The 25769-nt window shown below is 40.6% G+C and overlaps 1 protein-coding gene across 1 annotated transcript in view; it reads left to right on the forward strand.

Annotated features, from left to right (window-relative positions):
- Nucleotides 1-2404: 2404 nt before the first annotated feature.
- Nucleotides 2405-25769, forward strand: part of atp1a2a (ATPase Na+/K+ transporting subunit alpha 2a) — a 48830-nt gene continuing 25465 nt past the window's right edge. Inside the window, exons 1-11 of the mRNA XM_033649951.2 lie at nt 2405-2535; nt 3758-3832; nt 7039-7098; nt 7928-8131; nt 11566-11679; nt 12157-12291; nt 14173-14290; nt 16968-17236; nt 19347-19545; nt 20543-20652; nt 25345-25479. Coding sequence (XP_033505842.1) covers nt 2524-2535; nt 3758-3832; nt 7039-7098; nt 7928-8131; nt 11566-11679; nt 12157-12291; nt 14173-14290; nt 16968-17236; nt 19347-19545; nt 20543-20652; nt 25345-25479 — 1431 coding nt within the window. The 5' untranslated portion in view covers nt 2405-2523. The remainder of the gene's footprint in view (nt 2536-3757; nt 3833-7038; nt 7099-7927; nt 8132-11565; nt 11680-12156; nt 12292-14172; nt 14291-16967; nt 17237-19346; nt 19546-20542; nt 20653-25344; nt 25480-25769) is intronic.

A 25769-nucleotide genomic window follows, 5' to 3' on the forward strand; every position in this document is an offset into this window, starting at 1 on the left:
AACAATATGATAAAGAACATACATTTATTTTAACTAATATTATTGTGAAAGTTGTCAAATGAGAAATAAATAAAAAACGAGTACTGTTTAAATAAAATGTTTGTACAAAATTGCCAAAAAAAACTAAAAATTTCTAGTAACAGCTGAAACGCAAACATTTTAGTAGGAACCAAAACTGTAAATCAGTAGTTGTAGTTTGTAGCACTTGTTTGCAAACTTAGTAGTGGCAGTAGTTAAGTCTACTTATAACAGAATTTATTTTTAATCCTTCAATTGATTATTATTACAGTGAACTTTCATATACCAGGGCTTAAAGTAAGTTTGTTCTATTCCTTAAGATTTCTTATGAGGAACATCTAAATGTTATCATTTGTAGTGACACAGTTAATTCAAACTGGTTGAATCATCACCCATGCAGACACATTAGATAACATACTGCTGCACTTTCTTGACCTGACCCACACATGTAATCCAAACCCAGTCTCACACTGAAGTCGTCGAAATCCAGCGCTTGGGTATTGACTTGCGTCGTCAGACACTGACGAAAAAGCCATCCTTTAACGTTGGCGTGATACATGGCCGGTCACCATTGTAGTTTAATGGCACTCAGCAGTAACGGGGGGAACACGTCGGGGCAGGAATGAAAGTTAAGGCAATGAAAGACAGAGTAGGGCGGGCAGGACGGGTAGCGGATGGGTCCAATAAACACTTTCACCTGGGAGAGCTGTGCTTGGATCCCATAAGATTATGAAGCCAAACCTTGTTCTTTTTTCCTAACCCTAACCACGTATGTAAAAAAAAAAAAAAAAAAAAAACCCAGCAATTTGCGGTGTTTTACTGACGTAGTGTATTTATTTTGAAAGAGACTGTATGTACACGGTAAATTTCCTGTGAAAACGTAAGTGTAGTTTGAAAGACGATAATGCATCTGACAGGCAGAATTTGACACAGCGCAGCAGAACGTCAACGTCCAACACACCCAGAGTACCTTGCACATCCTACGTGGACGTGGAAAGCCCATGGCCAAACGCCAATATGTGACAAGGGCAGAGTGAGAATGTGTTTGTAATCTGTATTAACTTGTATCATGACCTGCGGTGGTGGAAACCTGTCCAAGAATAGCTTGTGAAGACACTTTGCCATTTTGTGATGACTAAAATTTTTGTCTTGTTCATTAATTTTGTTTAACTCATCTTATCTAATATAACTGCAAAGTGTGATTTTTTTTGTAACACACAGAACCCTGGGAGTGCTTGTTTTGTAAGGGGCAGTGCAATATTTACTTAGGCCACCCAAATAGCCCATTCCCCTCTTCTCTGACCTCATTTTTTTTCTGTCAGTATTTGTTGGCAAAAAATGGCACGAAATGTTGTCCGTTTTTGTTTAGCAAGTTTTTTAGAAGTGCAATTTTTATTTTGTTGTTGACACGTGCTCATTAAAAAACTTTTCTCAGGGGCCCTCACAGACCAGGGTTACAGAAATACAGAGTTCACAGAGTATACCAAAGTTTCTTTTTCTTTTTACCAGAGATATATGCTAAACTCTAGTGACAAGAATAACCGAACAAGCCTGCAAATATAACCTTGAAAAACCCTTTTGTGGGAGAAAACAAGGTAGAACCTTGAAAAGGAGCACACTGAAATGGCTCATACATACATCAAAGTATACAGCTCATATGGATAAGAAGCAATGTGGTAAATGTAACATCAGCTCTAAAAGTCACTGGCAACTTGCAAGAAGACATTTGGTCCTTATCTGACACAAGATCATCCGCTGCATCTGTTGTGTGGGCGCTGTGCTGGTGACCCGCCTTATGTTCTAAATATGTTGGACTTTCAAAGCTAATTGCAGTGTTGTAGTTAGCGACGAGTCACTTTGAATTCAAGCAGAAGAAAAGTTCATCATTGAGGATCAATTAACTAAATGATTAAACACTTTACAGCGGGATTTATTTGCAGAGCACTTCTGAGGTTCCAGTCTGTGCTCGGAATCAGAAACAGCCGAATACCCTGCCTCTTTTTTCATTATGAATCTTGAGGGCCAATATCGGTCCCTCATTATCACGTTTGTTATGAATACTGTATGTTATGTAGAGTGCGAGGTTTCATTTGTTGTGCTGACAGCTGTTGATTGATGGGCTGTTGTTCTCCGTGAAACTATGTGAGCGCGTGTTGTGAAGGGAGTGGGGGAACATATTGAGCAGGTGCAGGTACACACAGAGACCCCCTCTGTGTGAGAGTGAGCATTTTATGGTGGTGGTGGTGGTGGGAGGGGGTGCCTCGGTCCAGATAGGCCCTGGGATAGGAGAGTAGTAGTGGGGAGGGAGGGGGGGGGATTGCACGGCTCAGGTTACCCTGACAGGAGGGAGCAAGTAGTGAGGGAATGGGATGTTTGGTGTGGGGGTTCAAGGCCCAAAAAAAGCCACCAATGTCTTCCACACGTGGGGGCGGGAGGTCTCAGCTGTGATGGGGCCCCTGAGCGCTGTCCTTCACATTAGAACCTGCCGACGTCTGGACATCCAGCATGGGCAGAGGGGTAAGTTTTTCTTTTCATTTTAAAACAAAAAAACACACAGAAATTGTTTTTATTACACTCAAACTAGGGCTGGGTGATATATTATATCACTACTGTGATATGAGACTAGATATTGTCTTAGATTTTGAATATTGTAGGTGTCTTTTTCTAGTTTAAAGGCCTGGTTACTGTAATTTTCTGAACATACCAGACTGTTTCACCTTTACCTATTCACTTATTATATCTACATTACTGATTATTTATCAATATCTCATTGTGTAAATATATTGTGAAAGCACAAGTGAGCTCTACAGTATTGTTGCATTATCGATGTTGAGGTATTTGGTCAAAAACATTGTGATATTTGATTCTCTGCAAAAGGCCCAGCCATAATTCAAACCTTTGCTTCCTGTTGTAACTGATAAGATGACTCAGTTTCTTTGTTCCTGCTGTGGCATATATACAGTAACAGCATATGGCGTGGACATGCATCATGGAAAACTACTGAGATCTCAAAACACGTCTGCGGGGCTGGATTTCTCAGGGAACTGCTGTGTGTTTTTTTTTAAAGACAGTAACATCTCAGGATGATAGCTTTTCTCCTCAATAACTTTTGTTCCCGGCTCGCTGTTTATTTGGGTAATTACGTAATTTTGTTTTTATTCTCTCCATCAGGCCCATTCCATTTAGCTTTATGGGAGGACAGGCTGGTAATCTTCCTCACACACAGTGGGGGGAAATTGCTATGCCAGACACATTTCAGGCACTCCACCGGCTCTGTGCTCCCTCTTTGGCTCTTTTTGATTACTTTTTCACTGTGTCACTCGCTCGCACTCTCCTCTCAGTCTCTCTGTGTATCCCTCCTCCGCTGACATGTACACGTGCTGCTAAGAGGAGACTGACAGCAGCAGATGATTTCCATGATGCACCATTCTTCCAACTGTTCGTGACACACACACTCTCCCTCGCTCGCACAAATGAGGAACTCCCACTATGAGAAAAATATTTTTCTCCTCCGAATTCAGTGAATGGTTTGCCAATAGTGCCAGGAGACTGAAATGAACCAGCATACACAAAGTCCATTGTGCTCTCACTGATGCTTGTAATACGTGGCGATGAATGTAAATGGGAAGGCACAATGTGGCTACAAGCATGTGGCTTTTCCCCACTTATTTTCCGCTGAGGTTTGGGATGATAGCCTACGGGCCTGAGGTATGGTAATCTCTCTCTCTTTCCCCCCCAGTGTGGTGCTGAGAATGGAGGGAAGAGGAGGAAGAAGGACAGGGACTTGGATGAGCTGAAGAAGGAGGTGGCCTTGGTAAGAAAAACAAGCTGTCATTGCTCCAGCACACACTCACTCTGCACAGTGATTGATTCCATCGCCGCTGCTCCCAAACGATCCCCAAATAGTGTTACGCCAAAGACACCAGGTTATTTAACAAGGCAATAAATGAAAACAGTGGCCCGTAAACAAAATGGCAATCCAACCTGCTTAGTGTAGTCAGTTGTAGATGAGTTCCAAGCCAGCCCGTCCTCTGCTATCTGTTCTACCACCCTCTGGCTGCTCTTCTTTGTACTCAGAAAGATACTGAATAATTTGTGGGCCACCAGCAGTGTAGTGCAGAGTTTTTGTCTTGTGCAGAGCTGTATCTCTTTGAGGTGCTGTCAAAACGCAGCCAAGCGATGCCCATGAAAACTGGGGTACGTTTTGCTGCACGCACTATCTCTGATAAAGCAGCTCTTGGTAATTATCAAGTTGGTCTGTGACTGATTAAAGGAAAAAAAATCCTTAGATGCTGTCAACATTTAAGGAGTAGTTTTGGGACTAAGCGTTGTATTTTCATCAGCCTGCCTCATGTACTTCTTCAGTTAGTGATTTCCTGCATTATATCCCACCCTCAGAAATCCTTTAAACAACCACCAGATAATGTTTGATCAATACTGGGTGTAGTGGCATATAAATAAAGCTTAACTAGCAAACTGTTTTGTGAACACTGGGGTGTGTCGTTGAGTGTGGCCAAGCTACATTTCATCGTGGTCCTCTGAGGGTTTCTGTTGGTGAAGAAACTCTCTCTGTCTTGTTGTTGAGTGAAGAAAGCAGCCCTTATCCTGCGGGACTGACAGCTGGTAGCTGGAATTTTTGTTGCTACAGTACCAAACTCCATTTTAGCTACAGTGGAAATATCTTGAGGTGGCATTTGGCCAGTTGCACAGGAATAATCGACCCTGTCTCCTAGAAATTAGGTTTGTATAAAACTAACGTACTAAAGTTTTGAGGGAAACACAATGCCAAGCAAATTACTATTTCTATTAACTAACTTCTATTAACTAAAGAAATGTTGCAAATCTGATCAAAATGTTCATATTGAACGCATCAGCAAAACGTTCATCGACAACAGTTGATTTCTGCCAAATGGGCGATCTTTCAGTACAGTATTCACTAATTGCCTTTTTTAATTAACATTTTACCAAAAGCACAAGCTTTCCCTCACCTTAACCAAAATGCTTTTGTTGCTTAATATTAAACTAAAAGACAAAACAGTGGATGCAACCTTGAGGTTCTGATGTCAGAGTCCTGTACTTTCCATGCCCGCCATCCTCTCCAACCACCTCATTCCAAAGCGCACATGGAACATGAGTGTAGTGTTGTTATCTGAAAGAAATGTTGTCTCCGAACATATTCCAGGTAGTGATTACGTTTCTACAGCACTGTAATTTAGAAAGCAGATTAGTAACATAAAAATGTAATTTCTAGGTGACAGGATTGAAATAATAATACAAACATGCCATCAAACAACAAAATGAGACCAAAAACACCAAATAAATCACTCAGCTCTTTTTTAAAGGAACAGTGAGTAGGATTTAGTGCCATCTAGGGGTGAGGATTGCAGATTGCAACCAGCTAAAACTTCTCACATAAGGACTCCCTCAGTGTTCATTGTGAGGAGGTTTTTACAGGGAACCAAATTATCCAAAGAGGTCTCCTCTTGTGCAAAACAAATGGACCAGGTGATTGAAACTTGTAAAAACACTGAATACAGCAGTTTACATAACAAATATGTGTTTCTCCAACACTGTTCGACATGGACCGCTGGACCAGCACGTGCTAATATGTATTCACTTTTTTCCTTGATAACTTAAAATCCAGGATATTTAGAAGGTTTTCACCGGGAGCTTTTCCTTTCCAAAATAAATATACTATGTGATTTAAACTGTTAAAAAAAAAAAGCAGTTTCATATAAAAAAAAAAAAAAGAAAAAAAAAATCTTTTTTTTTTTTATGTTGCTCTCCATGGAGGGGCTCCTAACTATGGTGACCAATTAGAAAATGCAAATGGCCCTATCTAGAGCCAGTGTTTGTTTTGTCCGTTCTAGGCTACTGTAGAAACCATCACATTCTCACCCTGACCTCGTCACATATTGACGTTTTGTCATGAACTTTTCACGTCCACATATGACGTGAAAGGTACCCTGGGTGCAATGGTTGTTGACTTTCTGGGACACCGTGTCAAGTTCTGCGTGTTACATTCATTGTCCACACAGTCTCTTTCAAAATAAACGAACTACGCCGGTACAACACCGCACATTGACCTTTTTTTCCCTTCAGCAGCAAACAAACATGGTTGGGTTTAGGCAACAAAAGCACGTGGTTAGGTTTAGGGAAAAAAACAGGGTTTGGCTTTAGAATCTTATGTGACGTGAACATTGCTCTCTCGGGTTCGTCCTTGTCCCGCCACATTTCCCCCCTCACACGGCAGGGCAATTGACCGCATATCATGGCATATCATTGGTTTCTGACGCTGCAAGTCACTGTCCAAGCTCCAGATTTGCGAAGACTTTGGAGTGAGACCAGGCTCTAGAAACATGGTGCTGCACCATGGCAGACTCCACTCCCTATGTAGATATAAATGGCTCATTCTAAGATCACTAAAACATGACAGTTTTATTTTCAGGTGATTATACGCTACAGTAAACATACTTCTTATGTAATACTCCATCTCTATCAATATATCCCCCTTAAATCCTTCACACTGGACCTTTTTTGAACAGTGTTAAACAGTGTTGTACAGTTTTCAGTGGGTCACATTTTCACAGTTTGCTCACCTCGAGTTCAACACTACTTGGTGATGCAGGGGGAGTGGACATCACTCTTTGACCTCTTTGATCTGTCACGGGGAATGAATCATATATATAAAGCCCCTGGATCCATGTCAGAAACACAGAATAAAGTATTTTTTCAAAAAGATGGAGGTATGTAATGTATCAGTGCTATGCCCTCACGATCTATTTGACCCTGGTCGGTTATTAAAATTCCCTTTGCAGCTGCAGTCATACTACCTTGGCTCCCATAGTAGGACGCTGAATGTAAAGCTGTATAATAAAATGTGCAGTTTCCCTTTTATGATGTGTCAAAGTAAATTCCCTTAGAAATAATTTTACCAGCCAATTAACATTACACTGATTCTGTTTACTGTTTCTGATCCACTGAGGCACAAATAAATAAAGGAACATTTTATCCCTGCAGGATGACCACAAAATAACTCTGGATGATCTGGGAAAACGCTATGGAGTGGACCTCACACGGGTAATGACACACAAACACAAACAGTCTCATTTGCACATGCACACATGCACACAAACACGCGACAAAGAGTTGCTGTAAAATCCCCCACAGAGATGTAATCTCGGCTCGCCTCTACTGGTGAGCAGCATCCAAACTGAGACCAAACATTACTTTGGTCAAGTTAGATCCACCACAGCGTCCCCGGCTCACCTTGAGCCTCATTCATCTTTAATCCCTCAATCACACCCACACACACAAACAACCATACACACTTTGACGCAACAACTCCTACAATCCCATACACAGACAGATACAAGCACATCACAAAAGTTTTTATGCTGTAAACACATTTGCTGCTTACCTTAAGTTTGACATTGCAAGTGAAGTGAAACTGATTTTTATCTCTTTAAGATAGTATTTGGAAAAAAAAAAAAACAGCTGCTGGGGTGCTCTAAAAATATCACAAGCTGTAAAAATGTCAAAAACCTGTTAAAGCTTGAAAGAGAGTCAATGTGTGTATGTTTTTCCCAATATAACTAAATTATAGCACTTTAGGTACTTACCTGGCCTTTCTGTAAATTAGACCTTGACACTATTAGGCATAAAATCATGGAAAAAAATTCAATAAAGTTACATCCAACAGTTTTACGGCCAAGAACCTTAGATGAGGAGAGTCACCCAGTTTATTATACTTGTGGTGTTAAATAGGCCAGGCAGGAATACTTGATGTTCTGCAACTGTAGCAGTAAAATTGCTTTTTAAGCCGCGGTGAAAATGGGGTCGTTGTGTTGTAATAAGATTCCCAGCGCATGCAGAAAGACATTCATTCCTAAAAATTGCTCTCCCTCAGGGCCTGACCAATGCCAGAGCTGTGGAGATTCTGGCCAGGGACGGTCCAAACGCCCTAACCCCTCCCCCCACCACCCCGGAGTGGGTCAAGTTCTGTCGTCAGCTGTTCGGCGGCTTCTCCATCCTGCTCTGGATCGGTGCCATCCTCTGCTTCCTGGCCTACACCATCCAGGTGGCCACAGAGGACGAGGCGCCCAATGACAATGTGAGAAACTGCTTGTTTAACATGCACGCACATGTACAAGCACACGGCATACATATTAATCACACACAGGCAGAGATGCAGGTACACAAACACAGCTACAGTTGTAACACAGGTACAACAGAGCAGAGGTGGAACTAAATCATTGTTTTGCATTGTTTTGCACAGGTAAGTCTAGATCTTTGCCCTCACGTCCCGAGTCCCAAACTTTGAGTTTTGAATCTTAAACAAATCCTGATGTGCTTGTTACCAAATTTAATGCCATTTTAACAAGTAGTAGTAATAAATTCTATTTACAAAAACCATGAATGCTCTTTAAAATTTGTACTAATTTGTTAAAACAAGTTTGTTGGAAGGTGTTGATGCAACACATTTTGCATACTGCAGTTTATTCTTTGTTGATCGCTGCCTAGTTTTTGTATGCAAACAAAATAATCTTATATGCACACAAACACATACAATTCCTCCTGTATGCGGCTGTTTATCTGTATTTTCAAGATGGAGATTTACATGTTTACTGTATGTACACAGGTGGGCAGGCAAAATATACACACACTGTACAAACTTGCGTACTTTACATATGCACACCCAAACCTAAACCTAATTCTGTAATTGAAACCCCTTTGCTTATTTTCTTACTCCTTTGCGGTTGGATTCGATATCAAATGATTAATAATATAATATAACATCAAAATATACATGAATATATTCTAAATATATGCAAAAATCACATGTAAATGACTGAATCAAAGTTTAAATACAAAGCACTGTGCTCTAATGCTCTGCATTACATCCAACAAAAATCTTCACATGTGAAAGAAATCCTTTTGGATTTTTTTTTTTGAGGTTTTAAAGTTCTAGATTTAATTTATTGAAATCGGCCATAGTCATAGTTGTTAGGCAGAATAAAGTCCAGCCCAGAGTAGCCCACTTTAATGACCGCTTGACATATCCGGATTAATTTCCTGACATTTAAGGTGTCAGCTTCTCCAAAGCAATTTTCCACTTAAGGGGCATCTTAAGAAATCCAAAATTTAAGGATCTTTCTTGCTATGTATAACAATATTCTATATGTGCACTTTCTACTTCTATACAAGGGGTAAAAAAGGGGTAAAAATATCACTTTCTTCATTACATTTAACACATTAGGTAGCGTGTCAGTCCGGCTTGCTTCTAAATAAGGGTGAGTAATGCAGCCTGTGTAATGTTGGCACGAGATTTGTCAGAATTTCTTCTAAGAAAGATTAATCTTCCAAGTACAACATATCTTAAATGACTCATTCGCTTTTAATTATAATTTCTGTGGAGTTATTAATTTAGACAACAGATTTTTGTCAAATAATAACTCAATATGATGGCACCATCTGTTAATAGGACAATGTAATTCCACTGAAAATCAAGAAATGGTTATATCAAGTTATTTCAAACCCCTATAAATATAAAGAAACACACATTTTGCAGACATGCAATACACATGCAGGTCCTAATTCTAACCAAATACTAAATCTGATTTCAACCTTAAACCACAGACCAGACAAGATATTAAATTTTGGTGGATTTTCCTTACCTTTCTTTTTCTTGTGGGTGGATTTTTCAATATGACCTTTACTTGTCCAAGATGGCCTCTTGAGATCTAAATCTCCTTTCCGAGAGTCCTGGCCAAAATGGCAACACAATTAGGTCACATGAACCAACACAGAGCCAGCGCTCACTAAAGGAAATAGACCAAAGAATAGAGGAGGAAAAAAGAACTTTAAAGGGGCAATAAAATAGAAAATAAATAAAGTAATAAAAGAAAGCTTAAAACACATCATAATTTTGTCCTCACAAGCATAGAGTTACAAGCACACACTGACCCAGAGAGTGTGACGTAACAACAACCACTGACACTGGCATCGGTCCTGGCATTAGCAGGGATAAAAACCCAGACCACCCGCTGTTCAAATGGAGCCAAGCAGCCATCCATACTGCACTTTATGGCTCGGAGTTATTATGCAATCATCATTCAGCGCTCTCCAAACCCCAGACAGCATTAAACCCTTGCATAATATACAGTAACATACAGTAGATAGACACACGCACATGCACACACGTGATAACTTTAATCTCCCTTGTTTAATCTCTACATTCAGCACTGAGTATGTACAGCTGGATGCTCTGCTGAGCTACTTCAAAGGCCCCGACTGCCTGCAGATTTGGCACTTTGAGCCTCTGCATAATGTACAAGCAGTTATTTAAGATGAAAATCCACCCTAACAGGACTGCACACATTGCTGTTGTCGGATTCAAGCTTAATTTTACATGAACTTGATGTTTTTATTGAGCTGAAAGATTGCATTGTCTTAGCATCCCCAGGCTTGCGGAAACGCAGCTGAATTCACACAATTTACTGCCACATTTTAAAATTCATGCTCGCAGTCTGGAAACGACGCATTTGTCTTTTCAACCCTTTAAACTTTAGTGGAAGCAAAAGTGTCACCTGTTTGGACAGATGTTGCCCTACAATTCTGTACAGCTGGTGAACAAGAACAAGTGTCTCCCGAAGCGAGAGGAGGCAAAAGAGCTGAGCTTAAATCTGCAAAAAACCATGTGCAGACACAACCAGGAGCTGCAAACCGAACGCTGAATTGGAGGCAAATGTTGTAAACACTGACAAGTGATTTTCTGAGAATACAGATGTATTTCCTGGTTCAGAAGATTTCGCACCGCTTCGGTAAAAGGAAAAAAAAAAAAAAAGGTATTCAAGCGTAAAAGAGCAAAACATTCTGTGTTTGCTGTCAAATGAAAGCAGCACCTTCCAAAAGAGGAAACTTTTCAAGGTTTGCGAATTTCATTTTCCAGGAGTCCAGGACATACAGTACAGTACACCAGCTGGCAGATGCTTTCATCCAAAGTGCCTGGCTGTCTTGTTTGCATCAGTGAGAGCTGAAACTGTAACAGCTTTTTCACTGGTAGAACTGAAAATATTCACAAAAAAAAAAAAATAATAAAGTTAAAAAAAAAAAAAAAAAAGCACCAGAATAAATGTTCCTTGCTTTCACACAGCCACAAGTCTACAGAGCCAGGCTTCAGTTCAGAAAGTATCTCTTGGTAGCCTCGCAGATCAGAGTCTCAGTTCTTGCTTCTCTGGGTTTGGGAGACAGATGTTCACTTGGACTAACATTGAATGAACCGTCCAAGATGACAGGAATAGTACACGAGAATTCAGCTCAAGCACAACTTTCCCCTTTAAATCTTCCACTAAGACTGAGAGCTTCCCCAGGTTTTCTCCATCTTAACTCTCCTCTTGCACTCTGCATTTAAGGTTTTGCTGTTTTAAAACTGTTTCGAGTTTTGGTAAATCCCCTTTTCCTACGCTTAAACATGCCTAACATGAACCAAACTAAGTCGATAATTACACAGACTCCCCCTGTGGCTTGGGTTTGCCCCTGTTTCAGTTGTATCTGGGTGTGGTGCTGGCAGCCGTGGTCATCATCACTGGCTGTTTCTCCTACTTCCAAGAGGCCAAGAGTTCCCGAATCATGGACTCCTTCAAGAAAATGGTGCCACAGGTAAGTTGATGCATTTGGTGTTTGGTGTAGTCTCACAGCTTTCTGAATCAATAAGCTGTCCCTCAAGTAGGGCTTACACACTCACTTGAGTGCAAACCTAATAAGCTTGCACAAAGGAAGAATAAATGTTTGAGCCAACTTCGGATTGTGAGTGTGTTTGCATAAAAACTCCCCTCGCGTTATCCACCTCTAGCACTTCGATTGCCTAATTCTTTAATCTATTTAGGCTCTTTTCACTCCCTCCTTGTCTCCTTTTCCACTACCTGTCTTTTCTCTCTTTTTCCTCTTCCTCTCTCTATCGCTCCCTTTCACATACCTCTACACCCTCTGGCTCCACTTTTTTTTTTTTTTTTTATCGCTTTTCGTTTCCTTCTTCCTCTGACTAAATCCTCTCTCTGTTCCCAAACTCTCTCTCACCCTCTCTTCCTCACACTCCCTCTCCCTCCTCGTCTCTCTCTTCCTTTTTCTCCATGCCAGCAAGCGATGGTGATCCGGGAGGGGGAGAAGATGCACATCAATGCTGAGCTTGTGGTGCAGGGAGATCTGGTGGAGATCAAAGGGGGAGACCGCATCCCAGCTGACCTTCGAGTGATCTCCTCCAGCGGGTGTAAGGTAGGGGAGGGGTGCTGGGCTCAGCCCTGGGGAGCCTTGAGGTCTCAGTGGGATTACAGTTGCTCAACTGACTTTGGTGTTACTGTGCTGCTTTCTTTCTTTGTTTCTTTCTTTCTTTGTTTCTTTCTTTCTTTCAATACTTGATTTTGATCAATTATTTATCATCTTGTTTACATCTTAAAGAAATACTTCACCCCCCCCAAAAGGCCGCTTGTATATCATTTACTCACCCTGTGTTTGCTTGAATTTTTAAAGACAACTTTGTTTTTCTTCTTGCATGCCTCCGGAGAAAGAGGATTCCAAAAACAGAGAAAATTGTTGATGAATTGAAGTCATAGGGGTCTGCATTTCACAACAGCAAAACTATAACTCTTGCAGTATAATCCCAGTCTCTTTATCCAGTTGTAAGCTCAGTACTTCCCAAACAAACAACCCTTTCAGATGGGGGCTGATATAAAAGTAAAACTTAATTTATATTCTCTTCCACAAACAACCTGACCAAGACCTTCTTGAAGAGGTGGTCTCGGTCTAATTACAAACAAACTCTGTTGCGGTTAGTTTGTGGTGAGAACGTGTTCCGACCTGGATCCAAACCAACTGCAGTTGCATTACACATTGTTTGGGTTAAACATGAGCATGTTACAGTCCTGGAGGATTATTAATGTGCGCCTCCTCCTGTACTGCCTTAATATGCCCATTCGGCGCATCAAATTCATCAAAACATTGTTTTCTAGTTGGAGCCGCGCCTCATTTTCAAACTGTATGGTTTGCTTAAAATGAACAATGCAAGCAATATAGTCCACGATGACCAGCGCTAAAATCAACCTGCGTAGTTGTCCCTCCATTGTGACATTACAACGTGTCGCATTTATCTTCCTTCCTGAAATTTACCTGAAATTTTCCCACATAATAATTCTGACCATTTAAGAGCAGCTTTCTCGTGCAAGGCATTTCTTCTGGTCCGCTTGTAAATGCTGCTTTGAGAACACGACCCAACTCTAGGTAATTACGCAACTTTGTAACAAAATTAGTCCCTGATTCAGACCAGAGCAAGCACCTCTAGGTCTGAAAGCACCCTGAGTTAGTGTGTTAGCATGCTAATTAGCACTGAAGTTATCACAAGTCCTCCTGATATCGAGTGTTTGTAGCAATTTATTGGCATTCCATCCAATAGTTGTTGAGATAGTCCAGCAGTTTCATGTAGTCAGACATGTAGCTGCAATCTCACTTCCAGATAGTTCACATTTAAACAATCAGGTTACTTTAAAGCATCTCGGTTCATGAAACAGGTCCATTTTTCTGTCAATAGGTACTGAAGGATCAGTGTTTTATTAAGTTCTTTGTGAAGCTTTTTTTTGTTTTGCCGCCAACAAGCAACACTTTAGTCAGATATGCACACATTACACACATTAGGAAACTGTTGTTTGAGCAGTGAAGCCCATAATATCTTTTAACTGCATTAACATCACCCCAACAATGCTTTCACTTTGTGCAGCATGAATATGGTTCACTTCCACACCACATATTCACCCAACACAGTTTTTGAGTTGATAGTTGTCCGCTTTAATGAAAAACTGAGTTAGACTGTTTCAGCAGAATTCTCTTCATGAGTTAGTAATGGGACTATCAGTTTATCCCACTGGACTTTGACGCAGTGTAATGAGACTGCGGTAATCAATAGTATAATTTCTTCACCTATAGAGGAACGTGGGTAAAATCACTATGATCAGAAAACTGTTTTGACATGACAAGAGTGCTGCACTTGTTGCTGCTTTCATTTCCACCCTGTCAGTCTCACCTCCTCACTCTCTCCTGTTTCTGGCCCTCAGTCTCACTGGGTAACACCATTCTCTCTCCTCCTTTCTCTCTTTCCCGGTGAAGGTGGACAACTCATCTCTGACAGGAGAATCGGAGCCTCAGACTCGCTCCCCAGAGTTCACCCACGACAATCCTCTGGAGACCCGCAACATCTGTTTCTTTTCCACCAACTGTGTCGAGGGTCAGTAGGTCACATCTGCCCAAGATTGTCTCTTATTGCCTCTAAAAGTCTTAGTTTTAGCCATCTGGAGATAAACTATGAGTGTGTTTCAGTGCAGTCATCAGAACAGCCATCCCTTCATCCTACAGTAGTGTGTAGTTATTGAATTTTGAATGCACTGAGATTATTAATGAGGGTTTCCATTTGAAATTCAACCGATGGGAATTTTAGTTGGTATTTCCGCTGCTATCAATCATCGAATAGTGATGCAGTAAGCATTTCAATGGGATTTTTATATTAGACTCTGCAACTTCATCAATCTCTACATCTAAATTCTAATGTACATTGAATATACAGCAGTTCCTCTCCAAACTACAGTACATTCATTTTGGAAAAAAAACAAGATATTGGCTTGAAAGGGACAGTTCAACCCCAAATCCAAAATACATATTTTCCCTCTTACCTGCAGTACTGTTTATCAGTCTAAATTGTTTTGATGTGAGTTGCAGAGTGTTTGCGATATTGGCCTAAGAGATGTCTGCCTTCTCCTGAATATAATGGAACAAGGTGGCACTCAGCTTGTGGTGCTCAAAGGACAACATAGATACATTTGAAAAACTCAACAACAGCAATGTCTCTTTCCAGAAATCATGACTCAGTTACTCAAGATAATCCACAGACCTTGTTGAGAGTAGTTTCATATAGGAACTATTTTCTTTCTGCTGAAGTACACCCATCAACTGTAACAATGTGCAGAGGGTAACTACATCTACTCATGGACAATGGGCTCATGCTCATGATAGCACAAGATGCAAACATTTATTGCGACCTTCTCGACTGACATTTGCTCCCTCAGTGGTGCTAGGTGAGCTAGCAGTAGATGCACACTTCCTTCTGCGCAGCGATATGGTTACTGACAATAATCTACAGACCTTGTTGTGAGCAGTTTCATGTGGGAACTATTTTCCTTTTTCTTAATTACACCAGCCAACTGTATCACTGTACAGAAGGACGCATCTAGCACCACTGAGCTAGCTAAAGTTAAAACTCAGCTGAGGAGGACACCATTACTGTTTACATCTCGTGCTGTCATGAGCATGAGCCTCTCATTCATGAGCAGATGCACGCTTCCTTCTGTGCAGTGATAGAGTTGGCCGGTTTAGTTCAGTAGAAAGAAAACAGTTCCATGTTAAAGTACTCACAGCAAGGTCTGTGGATTATCTTGAGTGATCAGGTCATGATTTCTGGAAAGAGACATTGCTGTTGAGTTTTTCAAATGGATCTATGTTGTGCTTTGAGCACTATAAGCTAAGGGCCATCTAGTTCATTATATTCGAGAGAAGCAGACATCTCAACTGTCGATATCTCCAGCACTCTCATTCACTCACTCACTCACTTACTCACTCATTTCTTTATCTTAGGGTGAGCTGTCCCTTTAAGCCCAGATAACAAGAAACTGCACTGCAAACAGCAGTAAAACATTTCCTCTAAGTAGGGTTAGGTAATGAACCTCAGTACTTTCCAAAATATGTCTGTGGAATTGCACCACAGTTGGCTTAAACACGGCCTGGCCAGATAGATTAAACTGAATGCATAAAGAAGCAACTGTTGAATGAAACACCTGTAAACCTTCTTGTGGTGGCTGCAGCCTCAGGTATATTAAGTTTTTGGCAGACAACTGCTGTCACCCACAAGAATTAGGAGCTTTCAGTTATATCACATCATCTTCATCAGTAGATAATGTTTGCCCAGCTGTCATGGAATTTTAGACATTGATATTTCAGGTTTTTTTCCAAACACTTTAACAGTTATTGTCTGTGTCCACTTAAAATTCCGAGATTGGGATTTAATTGCATCCTATTTTTAAAATCCATAATAGCAAAAGTTGATGTGGATCATTTTAGTGCATTTGCCAGCTTTCCCCCCAAAAAAAAGTCAATATCTGAGTCAGTGCTGAATTTTTTTTTATGGATACAGTTATGTTTAGTCTCATAGTCTATTACTTAATTTTTGCTACCTCTGTGTGAATTGTGTCATAACATCAATTCACACATTACAAAAAACTAAAACAAACAAATGAAAAAACACCATTTAACTCTAGCAATGTCTAGCTATGCAGGTAATTTGGGTTTTATGTGTGCACCTGAGATTTCTGCTTCCACCCTAATACAATGGGGGTAAATGACATTTTGTTTGTGGTGCTCACAGCATTGGAAAATACATTTAAAACATTTTTCTTTCCTTAAACAATGTCCTGGTTCCTCTGTGTAATCCACAGATCTCACTTTGAACAGTTTCCTTTAGAACTACTTTCCACAGAGAAAACTGCCAATAGTGAGGTGTGAAGATAACATTATTTGTATTTTACGTGATTCAGATTCTTTCCTCACTCACTCAGAGCGCTCGACTATCAATCTCTGCCCAACACCTGTAATTCTTCTCCATCCATCACTACGCTTCATCCAGCCCCATCACCTCCCTATCAACCGTCCTCCCTGTTTACAAAATACAGCACTCAACTCCCACAGCGTCTTACACACTGCTAGCACTCATTTATCTCTTTACATATTTCTCTGAGAAACACATACACATTTCACTAAAGCAGTTAGAGCATTGGGTCAGCCAGATAAGGGCTGGACTTCTTGTTTGAACAGTTTTTGTCCATAGAGACTAACAGTGAATCACCCCTCCCTCTCAGGTACGGCCCATGGTATAGTGATAGGTACCGGTGACCGAACAGTGATGGGTCGCATCGCCACGCTGGCATCAGAGCTTGAAGTCCGCCGCACGCCCATCAACATTGAGATTGAACATTTCATCCACATCATTACGGGCGTGGCAGTCTTCCTGGGTGTGAGCTTCTTCATCCTGTCACTCATCCTGGGCTACACCTGGCTGGAGGCCGTCATCTTTCTCATTGGCATCATTGTGGCAAATGTGCCTGAAGGATTGCTGGCTACTGTCACTGTGAGTAGTGTGTGTGGGTGTGTTCCTCTTTTTTCATGAGAGGCTCAGCTTATGAAGTTTTTACTGATATTCATCGAAAAAAAAAAAAATAGCGTAGTTCAGCTTGAACGTTGTTTTAAATGAGATTTTATGTCCTCACACAGCCTCTTCCTGTTTCTTTTTCAAGAACACAAAGTGTACTTCCGTTTACAATCAACAAGGTCCTCTTGTAGCAAGGACAAATCATAATACGCTTCTGGGAATAGTGAATAGAACCATGGGGAAATGTCATAAATCGGCAAGCTGTACACAACAAAAGATTAGAGATGATTTGTGCTGCAAATGTTAATTTTTATTTTTATGATATTATTTGATTTGTTTTCTTTTTCTACTTAGATTTTTGCCTTGACAGTAAAAAAAATTCAAAATAAACTAAAAAGAGCCACATAGTAATGAATTGGGGGCAAAGTATCATGCTGAAAATACAATATCTGACATACCTTTTAAAGGAATACTTCACCCTCAAAATGATCATTTGTACTGTGTTACCTTGAATTTGCAATTTTGTTTCTCACAAAAGTAAACTCACCCATGCCTGTTGCAACAGGAATGTTTTAGTGAAAATGCATGTGTTTGGGAAGTACTGAAAGTACGACTAAATAAGTGAAACTTGGATTATACTGCACGGGTTACCTGAGAGTTTGTAAACAGATGTTTTGACACAGTTTTGCTATTGTTAAACACGGCCCCCGGTTCATCAATATTTTTTTCTGTTTTTGGATTGATCATTCACTGTGGAGGCATGTGATGCAAGAAGTTTTCTTTACAAATTTGAGGTAACATGGGATAAATGATTGAAATACAAATGATTATTTTGGGGGTGAAGTATTCCTTTAAAGTTATAGTGAACATATTAGCAAATTATTTACATATCCAGCGGACACAGAGTAACATTCTGGCCACCCAACAACTATAAGTCTTATATTAACTCCCCTTTTAGCTCTGTTTTGGTCTCCATCAACTCTTGAGAAACGATATCTGGCTCTTTGGCTGCTTGATGTATGACCTTCCTCACCAGCTATTTGCTAACTGTGTGTTACTGCTGTTTGGTGCTGGGCTGGTAGTTTCCAGTGGGTTAATGGGCTTGTTTGCTGAAAATAGCTGCCTGAAATGGGGTTGATAAAACTGGAGTCTGTGGGCCTGAGAACCAAAGTAATGAGCTAAAAGAGGCTTAAAACCTCTGTAGTACTGAGGGAGAAATGCAGAGTTGGGTGTTAATTCTCCATGGGTTGTCATCTTGAGCAGCTGTTTTCTCATTACATGCAGTAATTTGATCCATTGTTAACATCAAAATATTGATTATTGTGGCACTGAGCGTGCCAGTTCTGGAGCCCTCATATTGTGCCTGCTGGCTCACTGTCATGGTTTACTGGCACACCTAAATGGATCGGAGCCATCATCAATGTTATTAGTTACACCTGTGCTTTTCCTAACACTAATTTTCCCTCAGTGAATGTTAGCTGTAGCTCTAATGATACTAACAGAACACAGCAAAGCAGGTGATTTATTACTGAATATTGGAGTTGCTTCAGTGTCGAAGTGAATCTAACTTTTTTCTGCAACAATAAACAAAGTGTGAGCTGAGGTGGTTGCCAGCTGGCATTTGAAATGCCATCAGTCGACATTTCACTGGTCACAGAAAATAAATTAACTTCCAGTGACTGGTTTCTGTAGTTGCTTTGGCTTTAAACACACCGTGAGTTGTGTGTGGAAATGTTCGTGCGTGTTTGTGCTGCATTTGTTGCGACGTGAGTAATGTAAGATAATGTGCATTGATGTGTCCCTTACAACATATGGAATGTGTCTCTTCATTGTGTTTTTATGTCCCTGTGCACCTGCTGTTAACCAGCCAACCAAACGCATGCACACAGACACACATGCAGACACACAACACACACTTCTGCTGTAAGGCACCTGGACCACGCATGGTTTCACATGCACAAACACTTGAACGCACCGGTGCGTACACATGCTCTCTCCCCTGGTCGACTAACAATCATCCATCCTCCTTGCCTCTCCTTTTCCTCCCTCCCTCCCTACTCCCCCCCCCAACCTCCCACCATCCTCCCAGGTGTGTCTGACTCTCACTGCCAAGCGAATGGCCAAGAAGAACTGTCTTGTGAAGAACCTGGAGGCCGTAGAGACTCTCGGCTCCACCTCCACCATCTGCTCCGACAAGACGGGCACGCTGACCCAGAACCGTATGACCGTGGCCCACATGTGGTTCGACAACCAGATCCACGAGGCAGACACCACAGAGCACCAGACTGGTAAGACAGAAAGAGAGGGAGAGAAGGAGAAAAAGGGAGGAGGAGGGAGAGTGGATGGAGAGGCTAAATAAATAAAAAGGGGAGATAGAGAGTGTGTGGGAATACAGAGGGGGAGTGTGACCACCTGCTGAAATGCATCTGTCCAATGTTCACGCCACCAACCGACATTGCTGTTCGCACTACCGCTTGGATTAATTGAGCAGCGGTATGCAGTGGGCGGCACAACCCTCAGCTACAAACATGTCTTTTGCCAGAGTTCCTCAGCGAGACTGCTGCTGCGGAACCAATCGCATTCCTGTCTCCCACCAAACAGCTACACACCGAGCCAAATTTCAAAGAAGCTTTTAGCAATAAACCAAAAGGTTTGGAAGAGGAAGAAAAAAAAAAACAGGTGTTCTATGCATACCAATGAGTATTGAGTCAGGCAATTGTGCAATAATACACTGAATAGCCAGCAGTGCTGACAAAGGCCGCACAGCTGAAACAGTGTGTGTGCTGAAGAAAAAACAGACTGTATTCATTTTTCAGGAGTACAGACTATTTTTGCAGCTGTTGCAAGTCTTGGAGCCTTTTGCACCTTGTTCAACAACTCCAGCCACACTTTGCCACTGTGTACTCACTGTATGTTGCATGATGCTATTACATTCTGTTTCCACAATAACAGTGACAGTGACCACTCCAGACAGTCTGATGAAAAATGAACGCAGCAGAGTGAAGGTTCGTTTTCAGTTCGATGAAATTTCCTAACAGCTTTTATTTTTCGAGGCGTTCTAGTTAAGAATGAATGCCATTCTCCAGACTGGGGAATTGAAAAATCACTTTTGTCTATGAATAAGGGATTGCTCAACTTAGCTGACCCCCATTCTGTTAGTTAGCTACAATATCCAGAGCTACTCCGTGAACCAAGAGTTAAGTCAGTAGCATAAATACTGCATGAGCCTTACTTAACAAAAAAAAAAAAAAAAGTCTAACACAGCTCCTTCTGCTATTCTCTCAGGTTTGGGTTTTGACAAGAGCTCTGCTACTTGGGCTGCTCTGTCTCGCGTGGCCGGCCTGTGCAACAGAGCTGATTTCAAAGCCGGACAGGAGAAGTTTCCCATCCTGATGGTACAAACCTCCCCCTCACACCGACACTACAACAGCAGCTATCCAAACCTTTGCATTAGTGATTCACTCTCATGTATTATCTGTGCTCTCTAAAGCAGTGAGGTATGTCACATTTGGTTTTAATCTAAGGACATTATGAGCAGGCAGTTTTAGATTTCGATCATGCATGCGCATTATTCATAAGACATGATTTTGCATACATGGTTTGCTGATAGGGTGAAGTTAACAACATAAGGTTAGTGTCAGGTGAGCTGTCACTCAAAAATAAGTAGTGCTGGAAGAACTATAGATCATTTACTTAACGTAGGTATTATAGTGCAGTATAGTATAGTGTGGTGTAAAAACACTCCATTATAATTAAACATTCTAAACACAACTGTACTTAATGGCACTTAAGTCTTGTATGCAGTCTTGTCTATCCATGACAGGACTGAAGACACCTGTTATTTATCCTGCTAACAAATGTTGTCCTTGTAGCCACAGCCTTATATAACAAACTCCTCCATGTCACAGAGGTCCACCACTTTCCAAAAAGTGGTAAAAGTAAAAGCTATGATTGCTGCAATGCCTTGGACATGAACCTTTAAAAAAAAATCACTATGAGACATGCTTCTTACAAAGTGGCATGACCAACACCGCTATTCATGGACTAATACCTCTGTACTTGGACTTCCCTTTATTGCAATGAGCACGGCATGTCCCTTCCAATGTTCAGCCCTTTCCAGGCTTTAGTATCTTAAAGGTTTTGTTGATGATATTAAATTGATAAAATACCACCAGCCTTTCCCTTTGGGTGAAAGTACAGCAAGACACAAAAGTTTTACAGTAGAAGTAAAAGTAGTCATTATGCACATGAATTGTATTACTATTACTAATGTAAGCAATTAAGGGTTGTAGCTGGTGGAAATGGAGCTGTATTGTAATGACTATAAATTATTGGGCAGTGGTGGAGGAAATATTCAGACCATTCACTTAAATAAAAGGAGCAAGAACACATTGTTAAAAGGCTCCATCACAAGTAATAGGCCTTTATTTAAGATATTATTTAAAGGGGAACACCAACTAAATTAAGAATTCCACTATGTTAAATCCATGGCCTCAGAAAGTTTGATCAATGTTTGTGAATGGAGCAGTAGAAGTAAGTCTCAAACTTGTGATGTCATTAAGTATAAAGTCTGGAGCTGCTCCATAGAGAATGAATAGGAGCCTTATTGTGTGAAGCTACAAAATGTTTGTTTTATTTTTATACCATTATGAGCTTTATTCCATTGTAGCGTTTATAGCTCTGGAACTGAAAATGTACTCATATACTCAGAACATTACCATCTATAACATCTTTCCCAATTCATTTTCAGTGGAGTAGTCCCACACTTTATACTTGATGACATTACCAATTTGAGTTTTAGCCCTCTAGTTTTTGGATTTGGGAGAGATTTGATCACATTTACCAATATTTTTAGACTGTCTTAGACCATAGGAATAACATGTATTGATTTTTGAAAAACAGTTGAAGTTCCCCTTTTAGTAAAAGTACATTATAATCATCACAAAAATGGACCTTAAGTAATAAAATCAAAATGACTCATCGTGCAGCAGAATCGCCCCTATCAGTGTTACATTATCATATGTTATATCATCCAAGCAGCATTTTAAAGTTGCAGCTGGTCGAGGTGGAGCTAATTTTATCTACTTCACACATCACTGGGCAGTTTAATCTACTATATAACAATGTGTCTTATTATATAAACTGATGATATGGGTTTGTATTTAACATCTTAATCTGAAAACTGACTATAGTTATATAGATATAGTTAAAAATACAATATTTCCTTCTGAAATGTGGTGTAAATACTTATGTTTAATGAAAATACAGCACAGTACTTGAACATGAGTGATTAGTCACACCACTGCTATAATGTATAAGTAAAACAGTTGGTTTGCAGTGTTTCATATTTTATAAATAAGCGGCTAAATGTCCATTTCCCTCTAAGTATAAGCACAGTATAATGTAGCATAACATGGATATACTCAAGTACAGTTTAAGTACCTCAAAATGGTGCATTACTTGAGTAAAAGTACTTTAAATTCTCCTCTGTGGCCAGCTGGGCCTCACCACAAGGAAAAACAACCCATAAAAATGATTCGTCAATACCACTTGACACAGGTGCACTACACTCACATACTGACTTACACGCTTAGCCTCCCTCTCACACATAAACAGACACACACACAGCGAATAATCCAATGCACCCCTGGAAATAACTCCCCCACACTGATATACAAACACACACACTGCTGGGTAGGTAAGTCAATAATATCCCAGTCTTCTACCTACCGCTATCCTCCAACCTGTGCTACACTGACCTGAAGAAATTCTCTGTGTGGCTCTCAGCAACAGGGATTACAGCTTCTTGGCTCCAGTGGGAGCAGACCCTGCCACTGCAGCCTCTCTGCCCCTCGAGGTGCCCGGGCTTCCTCCCTGCATTAAGTAACAGCCATATCTCCTGACAGCACTCAAACATAGCAGTCAAGTCCATATCTGCACCCGGAAAAACAAGAGAAATGGAATTTCCTTGATCTATTTATTCATTCATGAAAAGGCACAAACAAGGACAAATCTTGCGGAGTGTGTGTCCTTGTTTTGCTGCTGTTCATGAATGAATAAACAGGAACAAAGAGAAAACTCTTGTCTTGGTATAGCCCCCGTTGGTATATTGGCCGTCAGGTCAATCAGCTCTGCATGGATTTTAATAAATTGGCTCTAACAGCGGGATGATTTAGAGTGATCATCATGGATTTTTTTTTTTATTATGGAGGGCTTTACAGGTAATCAGAAGGAGATTTTTTTTTTTTACCGAAATGATTAAAGCACCACACAAGCAAGTTTGCCACACATGTTGAAGCTGGTAAAGCTGAAAAAAACACAAAAACAAATACATTGCAATGTGCATCCAAACAGGGGATAATTCAATTCTGAGCCATGTAAAATAGTATGTGTGTAATTTAGTGTGGATGTCTACACATGCTCGGATTCATTCGGAACATTTATTGTTCATGAGGTTTTTACTGGGAGACGAAGTATTTGCAGAAATCTTCTCCTCTCCAAAACAAATGGACCAGGTGATTAAAACTGGTTAAAAACACTGAATAAAGTTTCATATTAAATAAAATCAGTGTTGTTCCAATGCTCCTCATTGCGCAGGGGTTTCTAACTAAGGTGGCCAACACAAAAACATGAATGACCCTCTCTAGAGGCAGTGTTTGGTTTGTCCTTCCTAGGGTACTGTAGAAACACGGTGGTGCAACATGGTGGCGTCCATAGACAAGGACCTGCTCCCCATGTATAAACTGCTCATTCTAAAGCCCAGTTCACACCAATCAATCCGATCAATCAGCTTGTAGTGAAGTCCGCTGGTCAAGTCAAAATGGCCGCAGATGGCGTGTTTGCCTGCTGTAGCAGGTGCTCTATCCCTGCTAAGCCCTGTGATTCCGTCCTCATGTGTGCAGGTGTCGCACAGTGGGTCACTGCTGCTCGCTGCATTTGCTTTATCCCCCCTCACAGACACATTCTCATTGACTGATTAATTGGTCATGGGTTTTTTATATTATTGTGGCCTATTTATTATGAATACAGTCCATCTGGTGCTCGTTTTATGTTTTTTACTGTTTCATCACGACTGCAAATGCAACTGTAGCCAGTATCTCACTATCACTGTCCTCATTCACAATTTAAGAAGCTACAAATGATATTCAGCCACAAAATAAGCCTGAAAATCTGGAAATCAGAACGGAAGAACAGAGAGTTGTTGCATAGAGATGATACACCATCTTATCTGGTTGCATTGCTGTGAACCAGCAAGACTTTACAATGTTGCAGAGTGGCACATTGTAAGTAGTTGCATGTTTCAACCCATCTCGTCGTGAATCTTTGGTCTGAGCTGGGAAAACACAACAGTTTTTATTTTCAGGTGATTATGCACTGAAGAAAACATAATTATTATCCCTCGAAATCCTACAAACTGAACCAAGTGATCAGATTTCACCTCTGCACCCCGATAAAGCACCCAGTGTCAGTATGAGACTTCTGCACACCACTTAAAACAAAAATGGACCACACAGTTTTCTGCTTTAATTCCTTCCAACATTAATTTACTTGTTAGATACCTCCTAAGCAACCGCTTTGCTATTGATTATTGCCAATAGGCAATAGTCTAATGTGTTCTTCCAACAATATTTATTTCAACTTTTTATATCCAGGGTCTTTTACATCCATATCCGTCAACAATGCCCATAAGAAACCTTGCAAACAGTATACATGTCAAACCAATCAGCTGTGTTTTTCCCCCTAAACTTGAGCAGCCATAATCAAATTTTTATTCATCCCCTAAACTGAGAAAGAAAGCTCTTAGACTTTCAGTACTTCTACATTAAATTATTACATAACTTTAAAAACAATGTGACCAGATTACAAGCGCTGGTGATGCAGATGATACTCAGCTACCTGCATTATTAATGAGAACCTTAATGGAAGGAAAGAAAGTCCTCTCAGGTACTGCTTTAATCAGTTAAAGTTCCTTTCCACCGCAGTGTGATAAACACAGGCAGTGAGACAGACAACACTCATTTTTTAATATGCATATGTGAGTGACTGCGCTAATGTGCAGCTGTGCGTGTGTATGTGTGTTCCCCCAGAGGGAGACGGCGGGGGACGCATCAGAGTCAGCTCTGTTGAAATGCATCGAGGTGTGCTGTGGGAGTGTTCGAGAAATGAGAGTTCGAAACCCCAAAGTGGCAGAGATCCCCTTCAACTCCACCAACAAATACCAGGTACTGCATGGGGCTAGTGTTGCATCATGGCTTTGTGCTGCTGATGCAAGTGTACAACAAAATCCCAACACCCATTTACAGACCATTCATAATTCACTTCACGGTCATTTTAGATTTAGTCTTTTGCAAATAGGAATAGATTTTTTAAGTATTTAGTTTTAATCAATTCATTAATCAGTTTTGGATTGTTTTGTAATTATCATTCATATATTATTTTTTTTTAACTGATTTTGTATGTAGGGCCTAATGTGTTTTCTTTTTTGATAATTCTGTTAGTGCTCTTTAAATTG

The sequence above is a fragment of the Epinephelus lanceolatus genome, chromosome 12, assembly GCF_041903045.1.
Source record: "Epinephelus lanceolatus isolate andai-2023 chromosome 12, ASM4190304v1, whole genome shotgun sequence".
Lineage (NCBI taxonomy): Eukaryota > Metazoa > Chordata > Actinopteri > Perciformes > Serranidae > Epinephelus > Epinephelus lanceolatus.